General features: G+C 53.4%; 3 protein-coding genes across 8 annotated transcripts; 2 read left to right on the top strand and 1 right to left on the bottom strand.

Annotated features, from left to right (window-relative positions):
• The first annotated feature begins 317 nt into the window (after window positions 1-317).
• FADS1 (fatty acid desaturase 1) lies at window positions 318-14,633 on the top strand. Of its 6 annotated transcripts, XR_006601570.1 has the most exons (13): window positions 482-791; window positions 2,785-2,895; window positions 3,654-3,851; window positions 4,528-4,629; window positions 4,736-4,864; window positions 8,379-8,439; window positions 9,745-9,821; window positions 10,910-11,007; window positions 11,211-11,307; window positions 11,578-11,657; window positions 11,766-11,891; window positions 12,230-13,526; window positions 14,290-14,633. XR_006601570.1 is itself a non-coding variant. In XM_004770328.3 (12 exons), exons 1-12 carry the CDS (start codon window positions 600-602, stop codon window positions 12,279-12,281), a joined length of 1,323 nt encoding a protein of 440 aa, XP_004770385.1. In that variant the 5' UTR covers window positions 318-599; the 3' UTR covers window positions 12,282-14,633. The 6 variants fall into 6 exon arrangements, 5 of the variants coding, with proteins under 5 accessions (XP_004770385.1, XP_004770384.1, XP_004770388.1 ...); XM_004770328.3 differs by having other exon boundaries at window positions 318-791; window positions 12,230-14,633; XM_004770327.3 differs by lacking the exon at window positions 482-791 and adding an exon at window positions 879-1,059 and having other exon boundaries at window positions 12,230-14,633.
• A 2,379-nt stretch (window positions 14,634-17,012) lies between these two features.
• Window positions 17,013-21,770, bottom strand: FEN1 (flap structure-specific endonuclease 1). The gene is made up of 2 exons (XM_004770332.3): window positions 21,597-21,770; window positions 17,013-18,902 (listed from the first exon to the last, which is right to left on the bottom strand). The coding sequence occupies exon 2, from the start codon at window positions 18,879-18,881 to the stop codon at window positions 17,739-17,741; it is 1,143 nt and encodes a 380-aa protein (XP_004770389.2). The 5' UTR covers window positions 18,882-18,902; window positions 21,597-21,770; the 3' UTR covers window positions 17,013-17,738.
• A 138-nt stretch (window positions 21,771-21,908) lies between these two features.
• On the top strand, window positions 21,909-25,091 carry TMEM258 (transmembrane protein 258). The gene is made up of 4 exons (XM_004770333.3): window positions 21,909-22,047; window positions 23,552-23,661; window positions 24,244-24,380; window positions 24,982-25,091. The coding sequence occupies exons 1-3, from the start codon at window positions 22,045-22,047 to the stop codon at window positions 24,368-24,370; spliced, it is 240 nt and encodes a 79-aa protein (XP_004770390.1). The 5' UTR covers window positions 21,909-22,044; the 3' UTR covers window positions 24,371-24,380; window positions 24,982-25,091.
• The last annotated feature ends 66 nt before the right edge of the window (window positions 25,092-25,157 follow it).

Genomic DNA, 25,157 nt, shown 5'->3' with positions numbered 1-25,157 from the left:
AAGGTAAACAGAGGTAAAAACAAAGGTAACAAGGTAAAATTGTGGGGGCATTTTCAACGTTATTTTGAGCAAAATAAAGCATTAACATGCCCCAAACCCAATTAACCATAATTATAACCGCCAAGGGTTCTCACACTGTTGTTTCCGGGCCCACAACCAGGAGCGCCTCGGTGGTTTAACAGATGGACTAGCAAGGGCGCTCCAGGGGCCTACGGACCAGTCCTCCGGGGCAACCTCGACAGCCCCGCCCACCCCACCCCCTCACGCACCCACGCGCCGCAGAGACTGCGATCCAGCCCGCGGGGCCCCCGGGAGCCACAGCCGCGAGTCGGGAAACTGAACCCAGCCGCGAAAACCCCACCGAGCCCGCGAGTGGGCGCGCCTGCCCCCATCCTACCCCGCGGGCCGGGCGGGAAGGCGGGGGCTCGCTCCCCGCGCCACGCCGCTCGACCAATGGGAGCGCGCGCAGCAGGGCTCCGTGGTCCGCGCCGCGGGTGCTGAAAACCCGGCGCGCGCAGGCCGGTCGGATCCCCGCGCACGCGAAGCCGGCGCGTGCTACCGCACCGGCCTGCAGCGCGCGCCTGACCGCCCCTGCCCCGATGGACTCCGAGACCCCCACCCAGGCGCCGGCCCCGCGCTACTTCACGTGGGACGAGGTGGCGCAGCGCTCCGGGCGCGAGAAGGAACGGTGGCTCGTGATCGACCGGAAGGTGTACAACATCAGCGAGTTCTCCCGCCGGCACCCCGGGGGCTCCCGGGTCATCAGCCACTACGCGGGACAGGATGCAACGGTGAGCGCTGCCAGACCGCGACACGGGAGTGGGCGGGGCCGGGCGGCTGCCGCCGGAGGTCCAGTGCGCGAGGCAGGAAGTTTGGCACCCAGGGACGAGCTCGCAACTCATTCGGGGAAGAGCCAGCAGGCGCCCAACATACCCGCTGGCCATGACTTAGCACGGGATGCAAGGGCAGAAAAATAGCGGCGGAAACGGGCCAGAATCAGGACGGTGGGGCTTGGAGGCCGGCAACGTGCCCACACAAAGGACTGCGCCGCCCGCGCGCGTGCGTTCGGTCTCTGGCCGCGTCCTTGGTCGCCAGACGTAGGCAGACCCCAGAGCAGGACAAGCAGGGAGGAAAGGCAGCATGCAGGGAGCCGGGAACGGCGGCGCGGCTGAGGCCGAGGGAGGAGAGGGGTCAGCGGCGGGAAGAGGGAGTCTCGACCTGTCTCGGCGGGTGGGAAGGAAGCGCAGCGGGCGCCTGGGCTGCGCGTGCCCGCGTGCGAAGGGAAGCGGGAGGGAAGCGTTCTCGGGGGCCGGGCCGAGGCGGGAAGCCGCCAGGTGCCCGCTGCGGTGGGAACCCCCGTACAGGGTGAAGGAGGGGCCTCACCGCCCGGAGAGGACTAACCACTGCTGGTGCACAGTGGGTCGGGGAGCGGCGTGCAGAAGGTGGGGGAGCCTGCGTCAGCTCCCCAAAACCCGAATCATGGTGGAAGGTCACTCGGCCGCAGACCAGCGGGGTCTCCAGCTATTCGCCGCAGCGGACAGCTGTTTGCACTCCCGGGCTGTGGTTCGCATCCGTTCTGGCCTCACTATGGGGGTCAGCGCGCCATCCAGACCCAGTGTTGCTCTTCCCTTTCTAGACCACCTGCTCTCGGACGTAAGGCAACTGGCTTCTTCTGCCGTGGGTGGAGAGCAGGCGATCACCTCGTGGGACCCTGTAGAGACTTTGCTGCGCCGCGTCCCCTCCCCCTATATCGTTCCCCAGCCCGGCGGCATGACCACTTCCGCTGTCCCTACCCTCTGCCTTTGCCATCCGGGAGAGTGCCTGGGCCCACCAGAGTCCCCGTTATGTCGCAACGGAGCATAGACGTACTGGCCTGAGGGCCCGCAAACCTCCCTGCGCGGCGGCCAGGCGGACGCGGGGGACCGGCAACGCCAGAGCTTATAGCGGTCGCCCCGAGTGACCGCTCGGAAGCCGGGACTGCCGAGTGGAGGGAGGACGTGGGCTAACGCATGCGCAAATGAGGGAGGCACGCACGCGGGGTCCTCACGCCGTGTGATTTGGGGCGGGGGCTGGGGCCGGCCGCAACCGGGATAGCGATTGGTCCAGATGTGTGGTGCCACCGGCCGCCGGCTCCGCCCCGGCTCTGGTCTCTAGTGCAGCCCACGCGTCTCTAAGGCCTGGGGCCGCCGGACCTAGCCCACCTCACAGAACCAAAATGAGCCACTCTGGGGCAGGGGGGGGGGGGATCGGAGTCTTAGGGGAAATATGGAACCCTACAAGGTACAGCGGCAGAGAGAAAGAGGAGAAATGCAGAAAGTCCCAGTTCGGAGGTAGGGAGTCTTCCTAATCACATTTTATGAAGAACGCTCGCTCAGAGAAGTTCTGTTAAAAGTCCCATAGGTAAAAACAGAAGTCTAGCCCCACCCACCCCTTCTCGTTATTTCTCACCTAGATCTTAAAATCTTGTGCAAAAGCTGTTCATAGACACTCCTAGAGGACAGGACAGCCCAGAGAGGTCTTTCTGTGGTCCCCCTAACCCACACTTCCTATTCCCTGCTGTGGTGCCCTTTTCACTAGAACACATGCTGGGTGTTCCTGAGCTGTGCACACCTGGGAAAGGTCTTAAGCACCCTCAAAGGACAGCTGACTGGAAGTGCTGACTCTTTGAACCCGGATACAGCCTCCTTGCTAAATTAGGAGGATGGCCTCTGGTGTGAGCCCTCCAGGATCCCGGGGAGCCCCCGGCCGGCTTCCTAACCGCTGTGTCTTCTCCTATCTTTGCAGGATCCCTTTGTGGCATTCCACATCGACAAGGGCCTTGTGAGGAAGTATATGAACTCTCTCCTGATTGGAGAACTGTCTCCAGAGCAGCCCAGCTTTGAGCCCACTAAAAATGTGAGACTCTGCTGTTTGGAGACACTTCGGTTGTTGAAGGGTAGGGAGAAGGGAAGCCTAGATAAGATCACAGTTGATCACAGTCTGTAGTGTTGTTTTGTTTTGTTTTTTAAGATTTATTTTATTTGAGAGAGAGAGCAGGAGTGGGATGAGGGGCAGAGAGAGGAGATTCCCCACTGAGCAGGGAGCCTGATGCAGGGCCCGATCCTGGGACTCAGGGACCAAGACCTGAGCTGAAGGCGGATGCTTAACCTCCTGAGCCACCCATGCACCCCCACAGTCAGCAGTTCTTGTGAAATTTTGAGGTACCTGCTTCTCCCAGTCACTGGGACACAGGTCTAAGGGAGCAGGGCTTTGAAATGCGTGGCTCTCACAACAGTACCACCACTACCCTCATCAAGACCCATCAAACACTTAACTCCGTGTCCGCTGTAACCCCGTATAACCCGCACACATTTACGGATGAGAAAACTGGGGCTCAGGGAGGGTGAGCCATGTGGCCAAGAATCACAGTGTTAGTAAACGGTGGAGCAGGGATCTGAAGCAAGTCTTGAACTCCAAAGACCATGTGCTCTTAGACCTGACCCCACAGCACCTGTCCTCCTTCCTCCGTGTCCTGGTAGCTTTACCTAGGATTATGGACTTGCCATAGCTATCTGGGGGTAGAGGGTGCTGGAGCCAAAGAGGCCCCTTGTCTCCAGCAGTGCTGGGTTACATCCGGAAAGAATAACAGCCCCTCCCTCTCTACTCTTCTGCAGAAAGAGCTGATTGATGAGTTCCGAGAGCTACGGTCCACAGTGGAGCGGATGGGGCTCATGAAGGCCAACCATGTCTTCTTCCTGTTGAACCTCTTGCACATCCTGCTGCTGGATGTAGCTGCCTGGCTCACTCTTTGGGTCTTTGGGACATCCCTGGTGCCCTTCCTCCTCTGTGCAGTGCTGCTCAGCACAGTTCAAGTGAGAGCTCTTGGCTCGTCAAGAGCACAGCCGTGCTCAGCATCCTTGGGGAAAGGAAGCTCCTTGTGTGCCTCAGAAGGCCAAGGAGCCCAGCCCTGTGACCAGAGCAGCTGAGGATGTGGGGGAGAGTTAGTGCACAAAGACATCTTATCATCTGTGCCTTTTATTCATTCCTTGGCCACATGTGCGCCCTCCTTTTGCTCACCCAAGGGTAGCCCAAGTGTGCCAAGAGTCAAAATTCTGATTTTTCAAAAAGCTTGGCTTTTCCTCACTACGACATTGCCCAACACTCTCATAAAACTTGGGCCCTAATTATCAGAACCCATTTGCCAAGCCTGCCACTCGCCTCTGAGTTTGTCTCTTTGTCCTTTTTTGTAGTCTGGGTATTCACTCCATCATAAGTCCTAGGACTCCCGGAGAGTTCTATGCGAACTCCTCTAGGGAAACTGAAAAATAGGGAAAGCATAGTGATTTGCCCCATCTCTCGTATGAGTTAGTGGCAGAGCTAGAGTTAGGACCCAGGCTTCCTGACTCCTTTCCCGACATGCTCAAGGTACTGTGGCAATCGCAGGGCTAAGGCGGACAAAGGAAGGGGCTGAGGCAGAGGAGCCACTGAGGTCTTTGAGAGGGAGCCTGGGCTAGTGGGCTGCTCTCAGCACTAACCTTTCTCACTCAGGCCCAGGCCGGCTGGCTACAGCATGACTTTGGGCACCTGTCTGTCTTCAGCACCTCTACCTGGAACCACCTGCTACATCATTTCGTGATTGGCCACCTGAAGGTCAGTGGGCTGGGGAGGGGCTCTTGAAACTCCAGTCAATGAAGGGTTACCTTGGGGGGATGAGGGAATGCTAGGCGTTCATACTCATGTCCCTGCTTTTCTGTAGGGGGCTCCTGCCAGTTGGTGGAACCACATGCACTTCCAGCACCACGCCAAGCCCAACTGCTTCGGCAAAGACCCGGACATCAACATGCACCCCTTCTTCTTTGCCCTGGGGAAGATCCTCTCTGTGGAGGTGAGCAGAAATATCAGTGGGAAGGTCTTGGGAGAATGGCAGCCAGCCAGAAGAGAGGCTCTGGGGAAATGCTCACAATGCTGTCAGTAGGGGTGAGGCGCGGGGGCCAGGCTGGCTCCCAGGTAGTTGTGGGCAGCCGCAGGCAGTAAAGAAGCTGCCCAGGACAGAGTCATCTGTTCTCCCTGATGAGTGCAAGCCAACAGTTATTGCATAAAGGCACCTCGTGCTGCAAAGGATCCAAACAATGATCAGATTACTATGCAGATCTCTTGCCAGTCTAATGGGTGGTCCTCCTTGGGGATGCTTTTTAGACACTCCTATCCCGGGTAGTCACCCCCACCCCTCCACCCCTGCCCCTTGCAACTTTGATATCCTACTGTGTGCAGTCTTCCGCATCAAGGGCTGGACCCACCATCTTACTCTTCTTTGATGCCCAGTGCCTGGAACATTCATTCACTCTTCCCACCCATCTGACCCCAGCCTGACTTGCAGGGTGGTCAGTGTCAGGTCTGAGTTATTCCCTGGGGTTATGAGCAAAAACTGCAGTGCAGCTACTTAAGGACGAATGCCTGAGGGTAGAGAGCTGGAGAGCTTCCGGTGAACAGAAGGCAACAGGAGGCTTTGAATGGCCAGCAGAGTTGTTGGTTAAAGTTACTTTAAAAGCCTTTGTGCCCAGGCTCTAGGCTGCGGTCTGAGTCCCACTTGGTCCCGCTCCCCCGCTGTATGAGACATTCAGCCGTTCAGGACTGCTCCATTCCAGGCACGAGTGAGTGCAGGGTCGGCTGGCTGTCCTCCCCCTCTGGCCAGGAGAAGGACTCTGTGGAAAGGCTTTTACAGGATTGGCTGTCCTGGCACTAGGAGCCCCTTGTTTGAGGCTTATGCCCCACCTGTCCATAATGTCCTAATGGTCCTACCTTCTAAGCAAGGGCTTGGTTTGTACACGTCCGACACTGTGTTGTGGTCAACAACTACGAGGCTGGTCAGCCGGCCCTGGACCCCCCTTTGTGGGGAATTTGTTAGAGCATCAGCTCTTGGTAGCACTTCTACTGTCACTCTACAGGGTTTTTTTTAAAAAAAAAAAAAAAAAAAAGTGGGAATTTAAGTGGAAAAGAACCTTCTCACACTACTGCCTTTATTGCTTCTGGGTACTAAGGTTTTCAAGAAACTCCCACACTAAATATATTAAGTGATGTAGGATCAACAGACATTTTTCTGTCTAGTTCTGAGCCAGAGGATGGGCTGCCTATTCGTAAGGGCCTTGGCTGGAGCTGCATGGCCTTTGCTTCGGCCCCTCCGGATGCTGATCCCCAGGCCGGCCCCAGGGCATCCAGTGCCTCCCGAGTCTCTGGGGGAACAAGGGGCGCCTGGGTGGCTCAGTGGGTTAAGCTGCTGCCTTCAGCTCAGGTCATGATCTCAGGGTCCTGGGATCGAGTCCCGCATCGGGCTCTCTGCTCAGCAGGGAGCCTGCTTCCTCCTCTCTCTCTGCCTGCCTCTCTGCCTACTTGTGATCTCTCTCTGTCAAATAAATAAATAAAATCTTTAAAAAAAAAAAATGCAGGGGACGCCTCACCCTAAGCACAAACTTTCTGGCTCTGTCCAAGAGTTGAAACACGACAGGGCAGTTATCAGGATCATAACAGCATCTGCCATTCAAGGAGGCAGGACTCCCTTCCATAACAGTTCCAAAACAGGCTAGTGGTCTTCCCACTCACCCCCACAAACAAGACAGGGGCTCCTCTTCTAGTTTTCCCCTTAAGGGATGGGGTGAACCTCTCCCCGACATCCAGATTATCAGCAAGCCTTGTTAATACTGTCTCCAAAACACACCAAGTGCACTGACTTCTCCCAGCTCCACGGCTTCCCAGCTCCACCCCTGTCCATCTTGGACCCTGATTCCTGTTCCAGCCTCTTCACTGCTCTCCCTGCAACTCTACCTCCCCCCTGCAGTTCATTCGTGGCTCCCACAGGCAGAGTGAGCCCTTCGAAGTGCAAAGCCAATAATGCTACTGCTGTCGAAAGCCCTCCAGTGGCTTCCCATCACCACGGGAATAAAACTCAGGCTCATTACCAAGGTCTTCCCAGGGCCTTCTAAGGTCCATGGGGAAGTGGCCTTCCCTCGTTTTTCAGCCTTACAGCTTACTGTTTGCAGCCACACTGCCCCTCTTGTCCCTTAAACATCTCACGCCTTTGTGCTAGCTGTTCCGCCTGCATTGAATGCTCTTGCCCTGAATTTCTGCTTTGCCGGCCCCTTATCATTCAGGGGTCAGTTCCGATGGCAACACCTCAGAGAGACCATATCTGACCAGTGGAGCCAGGACGCCGCCCCCTCACTTTGTCCTGTCTTCCTGTTTGTAATCTGTAATTACCTCGAGTTCTGTTCACACGCTGGTCACCAGCTTCCTCTCCTCAAATCACAAGCTCCATGAGAGTAAGAACGTTCGTGTTATTCACCTCTGTATCTTCAGCACTAGAACAGGGCCTGGAACATAATAGGTGCTCAGTAAATACTTGTTGCATTCAATCAGTTAATACAGAGAGACTGCTTCATCTAGCCCAACGTCCCTGCCCAGAAGAAAGAGGAGTTGGCATTGCACTCATGAGTACGGCGCCTCCTGTGCTCTGGGTCATCCGGTTGCCAGAACTTACTGGAACAAGAGGGGCAGAAGGAGCCATCAAGTGAGACAGCAGAGCTTTGCTGTCGTGATTTTGTGCGCCCATGCTAGGCGTTCAGGCTGACTGACTTGACTGCACCAGCTCGTCTCTACAGCAGCCAGGCTTGCAAGAAATCACTACCCTTTGGGAAAAGCCTTGCCAGAACCTTCAGATTGTCAAGTTCTGTTCCTTTCCATGAATATTTGCCGAACTTGGCTTAGCATGCAAGGGATTTTATAAAGTTCAAGTTGTAGTCAAGAGACCACAAGAGGGTCTGGATGGATGGATGTAGAGGGAATACTGGCCTGTGTAGGGTTATAAATGGTTGTCTATGGTCAGCTCAGTTGGCCAAGTGTCCAACTCTTGATTTTGGCTCAGGTCATGATCTCAGGGTGCTGGGATCAAGCCCCCAGTCAGGCTCTGTGCTCGGTGGGGAGTGGGATTCTCTCTCCGTCCCCGCTCCCCGCTCACTCTTTAAAATAAGTAAACAAATCTTAAAAAAAAAAAGAAAGTACTAGATGGGAAAAGGGCGAGGATGTGGAGAGGCCTGGAAACCTTGTGACATAAGTTTCGATGAACATGAGGTGTCCTGAGGACCTGCAGACTGTTGTGCTCGTGCCTCGTGTGGGCAGCGACCACGGAGCTATAGGCCATGGTGTGTGCGCCTGGCCCATCCCGGCCAGGGCCTCCCCGCGCCGGGCGCTAGGGGCAAGGCCCGGCCTGCAGGAGCCGTCTAACAGCAGCCACAAGCTCACCCTGGAGTAGGCCCAAACTCCTGAGCAGGGAAAAGCCAGGCTCACGGCGGGAGGGGAATGGGGCGACTGGTCTGCGGTTACTGATTTCTTTGCGCTTTTCCTCACAGCTTGGGAAGCAGAAGAGAAAGTACATGCCGTACAACCACCAGCACAAGTACTTCTTCCTGAGTGAGTGCTTCTTCCTGAGTGCGCATCCGGCACAGGGGACTCTCCTGGGATGGGGTCGCTGAAGGGATGTGAGGAAGAAATGACTTTCTGAAGGATTATGCTATTTCCAGTAAAGACTGGAGGAAGCACCCTGTCTCTGACTGGGTTCCTCTCTGCGCGGGAGCAGATTACCATCTCAGCTGAGCGAAGTTTCCAGGCTAATGTTTGGTCAAGGGTCATGTGTAGCCAGGGCCAAGGAGTTCTTCCACAGGAACACTATGTGGTCCGGGGCAGCCATCTAGGGTAAATCTTAGACCCTGAGAAACAGACTTGGGCCAAGACGACTCCGTGGAGCAGTCCAGCACCCAGGGGGACAAAGGCAGACGTGGCTGTCGGAGGACTGGCCTCAAAAGGAAGTGGAGAGGCTGTTAGAGCTGAAAAGGAGGACACTTCTGTGGTTGTCTTAAGCTCTCTCTGAAGAATGCTCTATATTCCTTGCTTTTCAAAGTCTTCATCATGCCTAAAATTTGAGTTTCCTATTAAAGGAAGGGAAAGGGGGGTTCCACTGATCCGATTTTAGTTGAAAGGAATTTATCCTAACTAACTGCCTGTTATGAACTATCATTCCTGGAGAAAGGGGGCCGGGCTAGAAGGGTAGAGCAGAAACGTCTGGAAGAATTTTACAATCCGTGGCCCATCAGGATAGAGGAGCCGTAGGTGAGCACGGTCCTGCGGCGGTTATAGGGAGCGTGAGGACCGTGCCGAGAAGGGATACAGAAAAGGAAATGGCACAGCATTAGTTGGGGACCCCTTCTTCCACTCCCAGCGTTCTGAGAAGCCCGTCTGCCCCTTCCCAGGCCTGCCCTCCAGGGCTTTGGGTTGGGCAGTGCCAGCTCATTTTCCTAGTCCGAAGAAGTCAGCTTTCAGCCCATGAAGCCTCAGCAGGGCCCCCTGCTCCCCGCTCTTTACCGGCTCATCAGAGCAGCGGGGAACACAGGGCAGGTGAGCGCGAGGACAGGCAGCTGGGCGGGTTCTGTGCGTGGAGCTCGGGGCGAGTTTCCCCAGCTGCCTCGTTCCCCTGGAAGAGAATGTCCCTCCCACCTTCACTCTCCTGGCATCCTCTTGGGAGGTCTTGGCTTCTTCAGACTCGCATTCCTGCCCACCTTCCGGGCCTGCCGGTTGCAGTGGAGCGAGGAAAGCCAAGGCAGCTGGAAGGGGCTGCAGGAAGAGGTGGCAGGGGGCAGCCCCAGGCCAGAGGCCACCCCTCTGGCGCGCAGCTGCCCTCCTGCTGCTCACACCCCCTCCCTGTCTCCATTTCCTTCGCAGTTGGGCCCCCAGCCTTGCTGCCTCTCTACTTCCAGTGGTATATTTTCTATTTTGTTATCCAGCGGAAGAAGTGGGTGGTGAGTATCCATGGCCCCCAAGTTCCACATCCTTTGTGTTCAGAATCCTGAGGGAAGGGGATGGGGGTTCTCCAGAGGAAAGCTCACAGAAATTTACTCCAGGCCTAACGTAGAGCAAAGTTAATAGAACCGAACACAGACCTTCCTTGTCTCTAGGCGTACGACCTGGACTCAGCAGACAGCCTAACTCCCAAACCCCTAATTCTTTTTTTTTTTTTTCTTTTTTAAGATTTTATTCATTCATTCATGAGAGAGCGAGAGAGAGAGCACGCACAGGCAGGGGAAAGGGCAGAGGGAGAGGGAGATTATCTCTCGAGTAGATTTGGTGCTGAGCACGGAGCTCCAGGCTCAGGCCCACGACCCTGAGATCCTGAGCTGAGCCGAAACCAAGAGTCGGTGCCCAGCTGACTGAGCCCCCCAGGCGCAGCCCCCCGCAACCCCACGGCCTGTTTCATTCAGCTGGTGCCTCCTGAGGTTCTTGTGCTTGGCATAAAGCCAGGAGCCAGGCTTTCGGGTGGGGAAGAGGTAAATGCAGAAGGTTCTGGGATTCTAAAATGGCCCTGCCTGCTCCTGGCTAGATGAGAGGCCTCGGAAAAGGCTTCGCGAAGTCACTTCTGCAGCTGGCCTTGGAGGGTGGGCAAACGTGGGGTCGGGGGAGGATGGGCTCTGAGCAGAGAAGCTGGGGAGTGAGGGGCAGTTTGGGCCACTTGGACGTGTTGTGGACTTGTGTCAGGGGAGAGCTGTGATGCCGAAGGAGTGCTGGCGCAGGGCACCGGCCCAGACCGAGCTGCCATGCCGGGAGACTGATTTGGCAGCTTGATGAAGGCATAAAGAACGTTGACGGGCTGGGAGGAGCTGGAGGCCTTGGCACCTGGGAAGGAAACAGGCAGGGCGGACCGGAGGCCACCGCAGGGAATGGAGGGAAGGCACGAGATACTGCAGGACTGGGTCCGTGAAGAGAAGCTGCCGGGGACAGTGTTCCAGTCTGGGTCCCTGGCAGAGGGGCTGTACCAGGCAAACGGGTGAAACGAAAGGGAGAGGAGGAAGTGCTTCGTGCCAGTCACCGCGCTGTCTGCCTCTCCCTGCAGGACTTGGCCTGGATGATCACCTTCTACGCCCGCCTCTTCCTGACCTACGGGCCGTTCCTGGGACTGAAAGGCGTTCTGGGCCTTTTCTTCGTGGTCAGGTACTATTTGCTGGGGAAGGAGCCATGGCAAAGAAAAGCCAATCTGTGGGAAAAAACGAGTCTGGTCTGGGGTCCGCGCTTGGGGCTTTAGGCACCAGGGGTGTCTCGGGTGTTTGCCTGGGAAGATGTCCAGGCCAGAGCTGTTACCTGAGGGAAAAGAAGTCTGACATGTACTGTCTTTGTCTGTGTGCCGTATCCACCAGGTTCCTGGAAAGCCACTGGTTTGTGTGGGTCACACAGATGAACCATATCCCCATGCACATTGATCACGACCGGAACATGGACTGGGTCTCCATCCAGGTAGGGGACGGTCACTTGGAAGACCTGGGATGACACAACTCATGAAAGGGGTGAGTGGGCCCCGATGCAGGCAAGGGGCTGGGGCAGTTAACAACAAAAGTCCCCAAACAGCACTGCCTCATTGGCTTGAAGCTTCACTCCTGCCATCACGTGGCGTGACCAGGGACGGTGCCACACTCCCTCTTCTCAGCCAGCTTTGCCTGGAGAAGGTTGCGTCGGCCTTTCCCTCTGGTACCCAGAGCCACTCTCTCCTCTGCCCTCTTCCCCCAGCTCCGTGCAACGTGTAATGTCCACAAGTCTGCCTTCAATGACTGGTTCAGTGGCCACCTCAACTTCCAGATAGAGCACCAGTAAGTAGGGAGACCTGAGAAGCAGGGTCCTTGGGAGGGTCCCTGCGGGGAAAGCAGGGAGGTTGAAAGAGTGGAGTGAAGCCACTGACTGTCCCATTCTCCCTGAAGTCTTTTCCCCACAATGCCTCGACACAATTACCATAAAGTGGCTCCCCTGGTGCAGTCCCTGTGTGCCAAGCATGGCATAGAGTACCAGTCCAAGCCCCTGCTCTCCGCCTTCGCCGACATTGTCTAGTGAGTACCTGCGCCTGGGAAGATGGCTGGTAGGGTGGAAAGAGGGCGGGCAATGGGGTGGGTGATGTGGGGTGGGGGGGAGCAACAGGCAGGGTTCCCAGTCTTCTGGAATGGACAAGCGGCGGGATGCTCTGTTGGTCCTGTGGCCAAGGCAAGCCTTTGTTCCCAGTGCCATGGCCCAAGCTATTTCTCAGAAGCAAAGGGTAGGAAAGGGGCCATGGAGATCGGCCTCCATTCCCCTATAAGAGCCTCACTACTCCATGTTTTAGGGTGGTTGGTTTGGCTTTCGGCCCTGGCTCTGCTCTCTTTCACTTCCTGCTCCCATCTTGCCCCCACAGCTCACTGAAGGAGTCTGGGCAGCTCTGGCTAGATGCCTATCTTCACCAGTAGAACAGCTGCCCCATCTGGAAGAGATGCTGGTCTTCAATGATAATACAAGCCCATCTGGGAGATGGTTTTTCTGGCACCAAGGCGGAGGGGAGCTTGAGGGAAAATGCCACTGTAATTATAATATTCAGAGGGGGTGGGTTTGAGGAGATAAAGGCTCAACTCAAACCCCTCCCCTTTATCTTCCAGGCACAGACTTAAGACCCAAAGACATGCACAGCCCCTGGAGGGAGGGGTGGAGCTATTGGGGCAGAGATGTAAGTTTCCTTTCCTTTTTCCAGTTTGGCAGAAACTGATGCTTGGTGAGCAAAGAGGGAGTCCGAGGGTGTTGGAAGAATAGGGGGACCTACCAAGCCCAAAAATCAGTAAGAGATTTAGCATTAAAATTCCAGCCAGGAAAAGGGTGAGCCCATCTCACTGGTCCACTTCTCAGTGCCTTCCCCACCCGCTACTGTCTGAGAAGACAGAGCAGCTGAACCTTCGGAGCAAGACTTATATTTGAGGCCCGGTGTAGTGCGCTGCCTGGGAGGCTCAGCTCACTCTACAGCTAGGTGGGACCTAGGTCTGCCTCAGGCTCCTGGAGAAGCAATTTTCCCACTTCTAGAAGCAGGCAGAGCAAAGCCAGGACTGTGTTGCTGGAGACATCTGACATTGAAGGCTCCTGGCATCATTGATTTTGAGCTTATGTTTCACCCGGGGAGCATTAGGTCCTAGGTCTTGCCAAAATAGCAAGGAGAGTTAAGTGGTCATTCAAAATCCTCTCCACCTTGGGGTCACCTCTTATAATCACCACCCAAGGAGCAACACACTTTTAGGATGTAGAGTCTATTTCTTGATTCTTAGCCACAAACAGCTGAACAGATGGGACAACTTCATCTCCTCCCTAGAAACAAATGGAGGTTCCCAGTGGTTTCCCTCTGTCTTCCTACCTGTAAGTCCAAGTTTAATAAAGTAGTCAGCACAAGTGACCACATTGGGAGACTCTAAATTATCAGTCAGGAGGAAACCACAAAATTCAGTCCTAAAGAATATAGGGGTTGCTAAGAAATTTTCTAAATTTCTTAATTCGAAATTAAGAAGCAATTTCTTTTTAATTTCTTAGAAATTTCTCAGAAGAAGCAATGTATTGCTTCTGAGTAGGAACAGTGAATTAAATATAATCACTTCACAGTCCTAAACCAGAGATAGGAAGATAAAAACAGTTTGTGAACTATGAACTCTTCAAGCGTCTTCTCACCTGGACACCAGGTAGGAATTTAAGATAATCTCTTAAAAAGCCTCCCCGCCTAATACTGAAATACAGTCTTTTACAAAAATCTTCTGGTTCTTAAAAGGTAACAACCCGTGTCTAAAGCAAACAAACAAAAGAATGTGCCCAACAGTCTTTGCCTTAAGCCCCAGGGCTTGTCCTCTGCATTCACAGTAAGAGATTTAGCGGCTGCCCCACAGTCACAGCAGGTGAGGGCGTGGTTTACCTGTCCGACAGCACCTACTCTAAGCATATTGCGCATTTTGGATCCCGAAAGGAGGAAACTCAAACTAGAAGGAAAAAGCAGAGCCATAGTTGAGTTGAGCCCACGTTTAGTTGTGGGAGAGAACAAAGGTCATCTGAAAGTGAGCTGCAGTGGGGTTCGAACACCCCCGTGGAAAGGCTGCAGGGACAACTTCAGCGGTTTGTCAAAACACAGATTAAAGAGACAACACGAGGGCAGGACAGGGTGCAGAAGAGTTCAGCTCTTCTCCATTTGCGCAGGACTTGGTTTGAAACAACCTGGATAGAAAGACTAGAAGCAGGACTGAAAAGTTCTACTTTCAGTGGCTTCCTCCCACTGAGAACAGGTGCTGATCCTGCCCCATCCCTCTGGTCGCTACTTCCCAAGGTTTAGGGAGTCCTGTCACCAGCTTGTCCGGCCACCTGGCCGCCAGCCGGGGCAAACCCAGCACGGCTTACTGAGCCAAGCCCAGGTCCTCAACGCGTTTCAACCACTGTGGCCTTCTTTCCTTAACCTAGACTAGTGTGGTCTACACGGCCACAGAGGGACACACCAGCGACAAAAAGCCTCAGGCTGTTTTAACAGTGCGATGAGTGATCTCAAATCCAAGCAGTGACCTGAGAAAACAAGCTTAAAGAGGACAAGTCACCTCCAGTCACAGATTGTGGCAAAACTAACATCTGAACTCCGTGTCTTAGAATTCGAACCTCCATGTTTATCTTTGTTACTCTCATCTTCCCGCCACGTTACTGGAAGCACTTTCTTTAGCTGGCCCCCACACCTGCATCCTTTTTGTGTGTGCTAATTTTGTTAACACATCCAGATGAGGTAAAGCTGAAAAATAAAGTTAATTTTGACCAAATGAAGGCTATTCTATTCACTTGTCGTAATCCACGATTTTCTTCTGCACATGCCAATGGGACTCCCTGTGCCTGTGCTGTAAGTTACTACCTACCTCGGTGGCTGGAACTTTCCGACCAGGAGTTCCCAAACGGACTCTCCTTTGCACGAGGCCTTTGGGCAGAGGAGCAGCAGGACCCTCCGAAGGGACACCAAGGCACAGGTAGACCATGGCAAGGAGATAGCAAGCCAGCCCCTTCTCAGGACCCCCCTATGTTCAAGTGCTCACTCTCCACAAACACTAGTCAGGGGCACATGTGTCTCCTTTCATGAGACAACCCCCTCACCCTTTTGCCCTTGTTTCTAGTCTCAATACAGAGGGTCCCTAAAAGTCTCTTGTTTTGCCTGAATCTTTCTCTGCAGGTGCAGTGCTTCAGAGCTGGACTACAATGCCTTTTTTTTTTTTTTTAAGATTTTATTTATTTATTTGACAGAGATATCACAAGCAGATGGAGAGGCAGGCAGAGAGAGAGAGAGAGAGAGAGGGAAGCAGGCTCCCCGCTGAGCAGAGAGCCCGATACGGGACTCGATCCCAGGACCCTGAGATCATGACCCGAGCCGAAGGCAGTGGCTTAACCCACTGAGCCACCCAGGTGCCCCTACAATGCCTTTTTAACCTCAGTCTTGCTAGGACAGCTCCCTTTGAGCAAGAGCATTAGAACATGCTAGGTAAAAATTTGCAGAACTAGTCTTGCCTGCAGTGTGCAGTAGTTAATCAACTAGAAAAGACCAGACAACTCAACTTGAAAAAACAGGAGGAGGGGCATCTGGGTGGTTCGGCTGGTTAAACATCTGTCTTTGGCTCAGGTCATGATCACTGAGTCCTGGGATCAACCCCCACCCCCCATCAACCTCCCTGCTCAGTGAACAGTCTGCTTCTCCCTCTGGCCCTCCTCTACCCTGGTCATGCACACATGTGCTGTCTGAAATAAATCTTTTTTAAAACAGATTTTATTTATTTGAGAGACAGCATGAGAGGAGAGAAACTCAGAGGGAGAAGCAGACTCCCCGTGGAGCTGGAATGGGAGCCCAGTGCAGGACTCGATCCTGGGACTCTGGCATCATGACCTGAGCCAAAGGCAGTCACTTAACCAACTGAGCCACCCAGGTGCCCTGAAATAAATCTTTTTAAAAAGAAAACACCATGGGGCACTTGGGTGGCTCAGTCTGTTAAGCGTCTGCCTTCGACTCCTGTCATGATGGAGTCCCACATCCAGCTCCCTGCTCAGTGGGGGGCCTGCTTCTCCCTCTGCTGCTACAGTTTCCCCTGATTGTGCTCCTTCTCTCTCTCTCCAATAAATAAAAATCTTAAAAAAACTGAGAAAGAAGAAAGGAATACCACTCTACATGTCTGACTACCACAGGATACAAGCCCTTAACTAAAGCTACAGCACTGAGGCCATCACTCACTCCCTAAGAAAGTTTATCCGCCCCTGGGCCCCATCATCATTACCACAGACTTAGACTACGTGGTGCTCCCAAAAGCTGCGTGGCTTGGTCCAGTCAGAAAACCCATTCCATCCAACGATGGATACAGCAGTAACCAAAACCAAGATCCCTGCCCTCAGAATAGAACTTTCTGTCTACACCAGTGGTTTGGGAGTCACCTAGTTATAAGAGTACTGCTGGGGAGACTAGGTCCCACTCCTACTTCAACTAGAAAAGCTCATATCCTGAGGTTCCACGGAAGATTGCACTCGAAAAATACGTTGCCCCGTAAGAAATTTTGAAGACCACCAGTCTTTAGTCTTCTACCTGCTTAATCTGTTAGACTATTGGCAGTTTAAATTTCAGATTGCGTAAGTGTGCCTGTTAACTTCAAATGGTAGTGACAGGAATGCTAAAAAATTAGAAACTTCCCCACCAAGTTTTATCAGGATTATAAAACTGTTAAAACATTCCATCTCCATGGGAAACAGCAACCTGAATTTGATGTCAACAAAAGAAACACAAAAGTAATCTCTGAAGTGTAGTTTTTTCACAATTTATAAACTGGTAAGGAAAATGCTTAGATGCTATGAAGTAGCTGATCAAAACTGTGAGGCTTTCTCAAAGGTGCTCCTTTCTCTCACACAGTAGGTGGGAAACTAGAAACCCATTCAATTTATTCAAATTTCTTTCCTGGTTAAGTTAAACTAGGCCTTTCTCAAATGGCCTAAGTACACGGCCAAAGCTGCCTTAGCCATTCTGTGGGGTGTGGCGCCACCTTGTGGCCACTCTCAAACCTCTTGTAACCGTACTTCCGGAGTGTTCTCTTCAGCGCTAAAAGAACATTATACTGCCTGAAGCCTGGGGACACTTGAGATGTTTTCAAACGTTGTCAGAGAACATGACATTCTGGTTTGATTTTATAATTTTATTGACTCTTTTCTCGTATCTTTAAAACAAAAACAAATACAGCACATGAAAATAGCATCTTATCCCGAAGTCTCAACTCTGCTGACTGCCTCAGAGAGGACATTAGAATTTCGCCATCTTGTGCCTCTAAATAACCACTGTGAAGACTCAAGTTACATAGCAAGTTCAAGTTTCTGCCCCCACCCCAGGACACACAGTAATCGGACCCTTCTTGCCAACTCCAGGGACTCCAGCTCTCCCTGCCTTCTTAGTTCTCCACAGCTCTCCCCAACTTAAGGCTCAGTCTTCCTGATGACTGTCCCACAGGGTGGGTCAAGGCTGAACCAGAGATGAGCGCAGTCTGGTGCCACCACCCACTCCTGTCAGCCACCAGGTGGCCAGCCAGGAAATCACTTTTGTCCAGTCGGCTGTCTCTATGGTTTATCTCCCACTCCCTCTTCATGAACAATAGATTCAGTGTCCCTTAGATTGCCTGAGAGCTGTTTTGAGCGGGACACACTCTCCTGAGCTAAAAAAGAAGAAAACAAAGTCGCTCTGTGGCGTTCCTGTCATCAGATCAAGTACAAAAGGGAAAAGCACTACTGAGACGCCTAGAGCTAGAGAAGCAATACAATCCCCTCCCCGCCCCCAGCGGTCTCTCTAGCGCTAGCTCCCGAGGATACGACAAGGCAGACATTCTGGGGTCAAGGCGCTAGAAGGGGAAACACATTTATTTTCCCCTTTTGAGCTTCCCTGCTGCCCCAGTCTTTGCCTTCTTCTTAGCAGATCCCTTGGGCTCTGGCTCCTTGCGCTTAGCTGAAGAGAGAGAGCCAGTCACCTTGAAGAAATCATCCAGGCGACCCTGGGTGCTGCCTTGGCGGCTCTTGCTCAGCCGCCGGACGCCACTGCGGATTCGCTCCTCAGAGAACTGCTTTTCGCCACACATGAATTTGACGAGCTCCTCTTCGTTTGGCTCGCTCCACTTCAACTCCACAGACTCTGGGTCAAGCACCTCGGGCTCCAGGAAGAGCTGCTGGGCCTCCTTGTGGAGCCAGTTTTCCGGCACCGGGTACTTGCTGGGGTCAAGCTGCCGCACAATCTCCTCGATGCTCTTGTGCTTCTGGATGAGGCCCACGGCCCGCCTGGGCCCGATGCCCCGGATGCTCTCGCAGTAGTCGCTGCCCAGCAGGATGCACAGATCTACAAACTGCTCCTGGCTCAGGCCCAGCTCCTGCAGAATCCGGCTCAGGTGGAATTCCTGGATGGGCAGCTTCTTGGCCTCGCTGGCAGTCAGGTGCCGCATTAGCACGGGGCTGCCAAAGGTCAGGCAATCCATGTCCTCGGTGGCCGCGGCGTAGACTTTGCCAGCCTTCACGAGGGCGGCACAGCTGGCCTCGGCCTCACTGGGCGCATCAAGATACGGGACGCCCATGAGGCTCAGCAGGTGCTTGCACTCGTCATTGTGCTGCTTGGTGACCTTTACCAGCCTCTTAGTAAACTTTTCCACCTCCTCCTCGGCCCCCGCGGCCTGAGCCTGCTGCAGCTGCTTCTCCGCCTCCGCCCGCCGCTCGCTGCGTTTGGCCAGCTCACCTGACTTGAGCTGCGGCGGCTTGCCGTCGAAGACATACACGGGCTTGATGCCGTTCTCCATCATGCGGATGGTGCGGTAGAACATGCCCATCAGGTGGCTGGTAGTCTCACCCTCCTCATTCTGCAGCACGTCCCCACCCTGGCGAACAGCAATCAGGAACTGATAAATGCTCATAGAGGCATCAATAGCCACCTTGCGGCCAAAGTAGCTCTTGATGTCATTCTCCCGGATGGCACCGGGGGCCACATCAGCAATCAGTTTGGCCAGGCCTTGAATTCCCATAGCAATATAGAGGAGGGACAGCTGAAAAAGAAAGGCGTAAAGTGAGAAGAGGAGGAATTTAAAGGATGCAAAGGATCAAGCTGCTGTATCTCACCAACTTCGTGTCCACCGAACAAACTGAGCACAACAAGGACGACGCCAACATGGAACCGCAGAAGATGAGAAGATGAACGAGGTAAGGTTGCCATTAGCAAAGAAAACTTACCCTCTAGCAAGTGAGGCCACTCAATTAATAGTAAGGCTTCCTGGGTATCGGAGGAAAAAACTGGGTGTTAAGAGGAATAAGATGCTGCTGGTGTTGAGGGACTTAAGGTTTCACGGATAAGGCAGCAACAGGGCTCGCACGCAGCACTGGTGTGGGCATCGAGGACCCCACGAGTCCGGAGGACAGTGCCTACCCTGGCCTGAGGAACCCAGGGACCATAATGACAGAACCAAGCCCTAAAGGACAAGCAAATACTGGCTAAACAGAGATGACACAAGTACAAAAGCAACCATAATACAAAGCTGAATGTGCACAGTGGCCAAATAACAGAAGTTATCTATCTTCTTGCCAATTCACTGACAACTCATACATTCCTCCTCTGTACCTTTATGCCAGTCACTGAACACCCCCAACCCATTCCTCTGGCTCCCCGCCTCTTAGCAGTGGTGCCCGTTAGTTTTATGTGCCCACTTGGCTAGGCTGCAGCGCCCAGTTATTTACTCTAACACCAATCCAGGTGTTGTTGTGAAGATAATTTTGTGACATCATCAGTTAACTTTAAGCAAAGAAGATTATCCTCCGTCGCATGGGTGGGCCTCATTCAATCCGCCGTTAAGGCCTTGGCAGCAATAACGTTTCCCAAAGAAATTCTGCCTGAGGGGCACCTGGGTGGCTCAGTGGGTTAAAGCCTCTGCCTTCCGCTCAGATCATGATCCCAGGGTCCTCGGATCGAGCCCCGCATCGGGCTCTCTGCTCAGCAGGGAACCTGCTTCCTCCTCTCTCTCTGCCTGCCTCTCTGCCTACTTGTGATCTCTCTCTGTCAAATAAATAAATAAAATCTTTAAAAATAAATAAATAAATAAATAAATAAAATCTTAAAAAAAAAAAAAAAGAAAAAGAAATTCTGCCTGAGGACTGCACCATCAACTCCTGCATGAGGTGCCAGCCCGATCCTTTTCAACCTTGCCAACCTCTACAATCACCTGAGTCAATTCCTTAAAATAAATCTCCTTACATTTGTCCATATCCTATACCTTATTGTTTCTCTGGAGAATCCTGACTGATACAGCAGCCCTAAGGGGGACTGGCAAAGAACATACATGAACAAGAGTTACGTGGCTTTCTCACACGTAACATTACGGCTCAAGTCTCCCTTCAGTGTCCCCTCAGCACTGCACCTGGTTTCTACTCCTACCACGATGTTGCCAGAAATTTTAACTCTTTCCCTTTGTATTTTCTCCCCACCACTAAGTCTGAAGCGTGAACTCCATGGCTCCTACCTGACCCTCGGTCCGGATCTAGGAAGCTGGCAAGCTGGAGCTGCTTATTCCCACGTGGCACTTCTGTGGTTCAGGCCCCTTTACAAGTATTTCCTAGGGCAGTGCTTCCCGAACTTCGGTCAGACCCAAACCACCCTCACAGATTTTTTTCGCCACTCCCATCTGAAACCTGTACTTTCATCCACATAATATTTTCTTTAAAGGGACGTCATTGCTTTAAAAACGAAGGTAAGTTGAAAAAGAGAACTCCTCTTAAGCAGTAATGCCTGTGTCATATCAGTTATATTTTAAGTGTCAAATGTGTGACTGCTAAAAAGGGTTTTTTGGATGCCATTTAAAGTCATCGTGTGGGGCACCTGAGTGGCTCAGTTGGTTAAACGAATGCCTTCAGCTCAGGTCATGATCCCAGAGTCCCCGGACAGAGCCCCCCAAGCCCCTGCAGCAGACTCCCTGCTGAGCAGGGAGTCTGTATCTCCCTCGGACCCTCTCCCCTCTCGTGCTCTCTCTCTCTCTCAAATAAATAAATAAAATCTTAATAAATAAATAAAGCCATCGTGTGTCCACCGGTGGCATGCGTCCAACACTCCGAGAAAGATGACACCAGACCTTTTCGCTGCTCCCACTTTTCAGGATTTTTTCTAAAGCATCATAAAGCTACAATCCCCGCTTCTACTTAAGTCCTAACACTCAACCTGGTGTCAAGATCCTCCGTGCTCTGCTTCTCAACCTACCTTCACAGTCCGGGAGAAGCCCTGCCCTTTCTCACTGCTGCTCAGCCGTGCCCTCCTCCCGCCATCCTCGGGCTCCTGCCATCCACGGGTGCCCGGAACCGTGCCTCCCGCAGAAGCCACTCGACCGTCGGGTCCCGCCTCAGGCCGGCTGCTTTGCTAGAAGGCTTACCGAGGGCTCCGTGCCTGCCGGCCGGCCAGCCCCCCGCAGCCCCCAACAGCGGCAGGCGGGAAAGGGGTCTAAACCAGTGAAGTCTCCAAAATGTTTCTCATCCAGGATCTTGGTCAAAATACCCAACGGCCCCATAGAGTGCAAGCTATCTCCCGCCTTCCACACATGAAGGGAGGTTAGGCGACCCGTCCGAGTCGCAGAGCGGGAAGGTGGCGAGCCCGCGCTCTGGCCTCCGCCCCGCGCGCGGCAGACGGCCCCCCGGCCCCCGCCCCAACACCCAGAGTGAGGGGGACCCCGCCGCCCTCGGACACGCTTCCCACGGGGTCTCACCTGGCCTTTGGAGCGCGAGGCCTCGACAGTAGCGCTGGGTCGCGTGCTGCCCAGGACGCGGCTCAGCCCCGCACCCTCCTCAGCTCCGCCGCGGATCCTGTCGCGCTCCGCCGTCTTCCAAAGCCCGCGCTCCCGTCACGTGACCGCCGCCGCGCACAGCCTCCTGGGAAGTGTGAGGTCGGGCCCGACCCCCTCGGCCAGTTTCCCTTGGGCCAAACAGTCCCGCCGGGGAGAGCGAACCCTCTCAGCGGCTCGGGGGGTACCCTTGCCCCAGCTCCACAGCGGGCGCCCACAGGCCGTAGCCCCCTCTACGCCCTAACCCACAGGCCTACAAATCCCACAATGCCACTCGCGGGGGAGGCACTTCCTCTCCCGCAGGACAGTGCGCCTGCCCCTGCCGACGTGTTATTCCGGTGGCGGAGCGGCGGATGACCCCGTGCCTGGCAAGATGGTGAGGGGGTTGAGGGGCGTTCTGGACGGGGCTGTGAGGACCCCTTGGGGCCCGTTCCACACTCGGTTTCTCTCGCGAAGGCCTCAGACGCCCGAGATCCAGACAGCCGGAGGCTCCTGTATCCTCCGGCTTGGGCTCAGGGGCGGGAAGGGAAGCCCCTTGCCTGGGATTCGTTAGGCTGAGGTTTTGATCTCTTGACGTTTAAGGGGTGAGGCGTGTGAGGTGCATTGTTAATACCTTGAGCTTTTATCTCTGTCGCCTGTGATTAAGCTGTTATCTCTATGTGGAAACTTCTTCCTCCTGTTGAACTCCTACTCATCCTACGAGGCCCAGGGCAGATGTTCAACCTTCTTGGTGGTGGACGGCCGATTTGTCCGCTCTCTCCTGGGAGCTCCCACAGCCTCCGTACAGACCTCTTGCCGCATGTCATGGACTTCTTTGTTATCTGCCACGCCTCCTAGTGACCACCATCTGACGTGCCTCTAGCTCTGGGATGATGTCTATTCATCTTTGTATTCCCAGTGCCAAACACAGGGCCTGCAATTGGAAGCCCAATGAATGGCAGCGATTGTCTTTATCATTTTGGGGGGGAGGGAGCCCATAAATGTTTACTGAATTGAATTCCAGTGTCTCCTAGAACAATGGGGTCAGTTTATTTCTCTAGAGTTGTTATGTTCTGGACATTAGGAGCGTTGGCTGGGGAGTGACAATGGAAGTCAACATTTGTACAGAACTTTACCGTTTACAGCCCTCCTTCCCAAGCATTACCTCATAATCTTCCCTGTAAGCCTGGGAAGGAAACAAACACTTTTTGAACGACTACTCTATGCCAAGAAGTGAGCTAGTTGCTTTGACGTTTGTCATCTTTCTTAAATCATACACCAACTCTGTGAGTGGTGTTATTATAACTGTTTTACTGAGACTCGCGTTATTCAGTAGAGCCAGATTATTAACTGAAGTCTTTCCTAGTAGAGCCTGAGATTCCATTAATAGCGTAGTGGGAAGAATACAGGTGTAGAAGTTGAGATTGGGTCCCAGCCCAGGCTCTGAATTACAGCAGAATTCTGAGCTTGGTGTCTACAGACATGGGTCCATAGAGTTTCTGAAATTACAGGCAAACTTTTTCTTGCTTGTGGTTTACCCCGGGTGAGGGTCCATACTTTAACACATTTTTTTCATAGTCATCAGTGGTCTCAAAAAATGTTAGGGACCACCGATGGATAGCCAATCAGTCACCTTCTGTGTCAGCCTCTGACTCTGAGCTGCCATTCCTCTCTCATATTGAAAAAGCAAAAGTTCCACCTTTAGTTGAAGATACCATTGATATCATTTCCAAGTGGAATTGCTTGATGTTGGGTCTGGAGGATTTCTATATTTCCCAGGCAGGAACAGACCTTTAACAGTCCTAGAAGGAGGAGGCTCCTTGATGACCTCATACTCCCCCCCCCCCTCAGATTGAAGTCCTGGGATTCTTTGATAGCTCTGATCTCATGCCGTCCCCTAGGAGCTCGAGGCCATGAGCAGATACACCAGCCCAGTGAACCCTGCTGTCTTCCCTCATCTGACCGTGGTGCTGTTGGCCATTGGCATGTTCTTTACGGCCTGGTTCTTCGTGTATCCTTTTACTGAGCAGCCAGTGAGGCCAGAACTAGCAATGTGGGGAAACTGAGGGAGAAACTGTGCTGGGTACATGCACGCTGCCGGTTTTGCTCTGGTGTGGGAATAGGGGGAAAGTAAGAAGGTTGGAGAAAAGCTGTTGATGTCCAAGGTCAGGTGCTGGCCTTATTTCCCAAGTTCAGGGGAGCTTACTTTGCTCTTCAGATTTCCAGGAAAGTGAACAGAAGACCTGGCTGGGCTGGAGGTTGGGGATAGGGGATCTGAAGTTGGAAAAGTGGCAAAAGAAGGGAATGCTCAGGCGGCAAGAGATCTGCAGACTAGTGTCAGTTCCACTGTCCACTAGCTGTGTGACCTGGGGCAAGTGACCTAACCCCTCTGGGCCTGATTTTCTTCATGGCTGGTTGAGGGCTGGTATGAAGCAACAGAGTCAGGTCAGCACTCAGGCCCCACTTCCTGGCTACCCTGAGCCAGGCAAGCCTTCTGGAAGGCTCACTGTGTACCTTTTTCCTGGCGCTGCACTGGCCAGGCTTCCTGTCCTACCCAGTCCATCCCTTTGGTTCTCCTTAATCACCCTGCCAGTTATGAGGTTACCTCCACCAAATACACTCGGGATATCTACAAAGAGCTCCTCATCTCCTTGGTGGCCTCGCTCTTCATGGGTTTTGGAGTCCTCTTCCTGCTGCTCTGGGTTGGCATCTACGTATGAGCTCCCAAGGGTAAGAGCTGTGACAGGGTGGGCACTAGAGAAGTTTCCCACATCCCCATTAGCGGGGTCTTCAGGCCTGTGCAACACTTTGGTTAATGGTGACAGACTGCAGAGTGGAGAGGGATACCAGGCATGTGTGCCTCTTTCCCTGTCCCAAATGAGGATCTGTGCCCTGTGTTGTGATTCTAAGTTCTGCACACTGCCCAGGGCCTTGATCGGGCTTTGGGATATACTGTGTAGGGCTGTGGGCGCAGTCTTCCCCTGTTAGACATTTGCCTCCTTGTATGTCATACACCGCTGATCTGGTGAGGCTGCTTGGGAATGGATTAAAGGGGGTCAGAATCTGGCTGCAAGGAGTGCCATTGTGGTCAGTTTGAATGTTTTCAGTCATTAAAATAAATCTTGACTAAGTGATTTAAAAAAAAAAAAAAACCCAAAACCCTTGCCGCAGATAATCCACCGAATAGGTCACCGAGAATCGGCTTTGGTGGCCCAAGCTTCGGAGCAGTGGGCCTGTCAGCCCTTGCCCCAGGAGCACAGGGCCCAGTGAGAAGAGGAGGTGGAAAGAAAGGTCATCGGTCTCATGTTGATACCTTCTTCTCCTCTTTCAGGTTCCAGCCAGGCGGCTTCACTGCATTCCTGCTTTTGTAAATTAATTTTTTTACTGTTGCTGAAAGTGTCCCATCCACTGCTCCCAATAAAGGCAGATGTGTGACCGCCCCGTCTGGTGCCCCTTCCGCAGAGGTGGGAGGGCAGTGGAGTGGTGCCAGGCCTCAGGTGACTTCCC

This window comes from Mustela putorius, unplaced genomic scaffold (assembly GCF_011764305.1).
Source record: "Mustela putorius furo isolate JIRA1106 unplaced genomic scaffold, ASM1176430v1.1 tig00000127_pilon_pilon_pilon, whole genome shotgun sequence".
NCBI lineage: Eukaryota > Metazoa > Chordata > Mammalia > Carnivora > Mustelidae > Mustela > Mustela putorius.
This window is presented reverse-complemented; position numbering and strand designations above follow the sequence as displayed.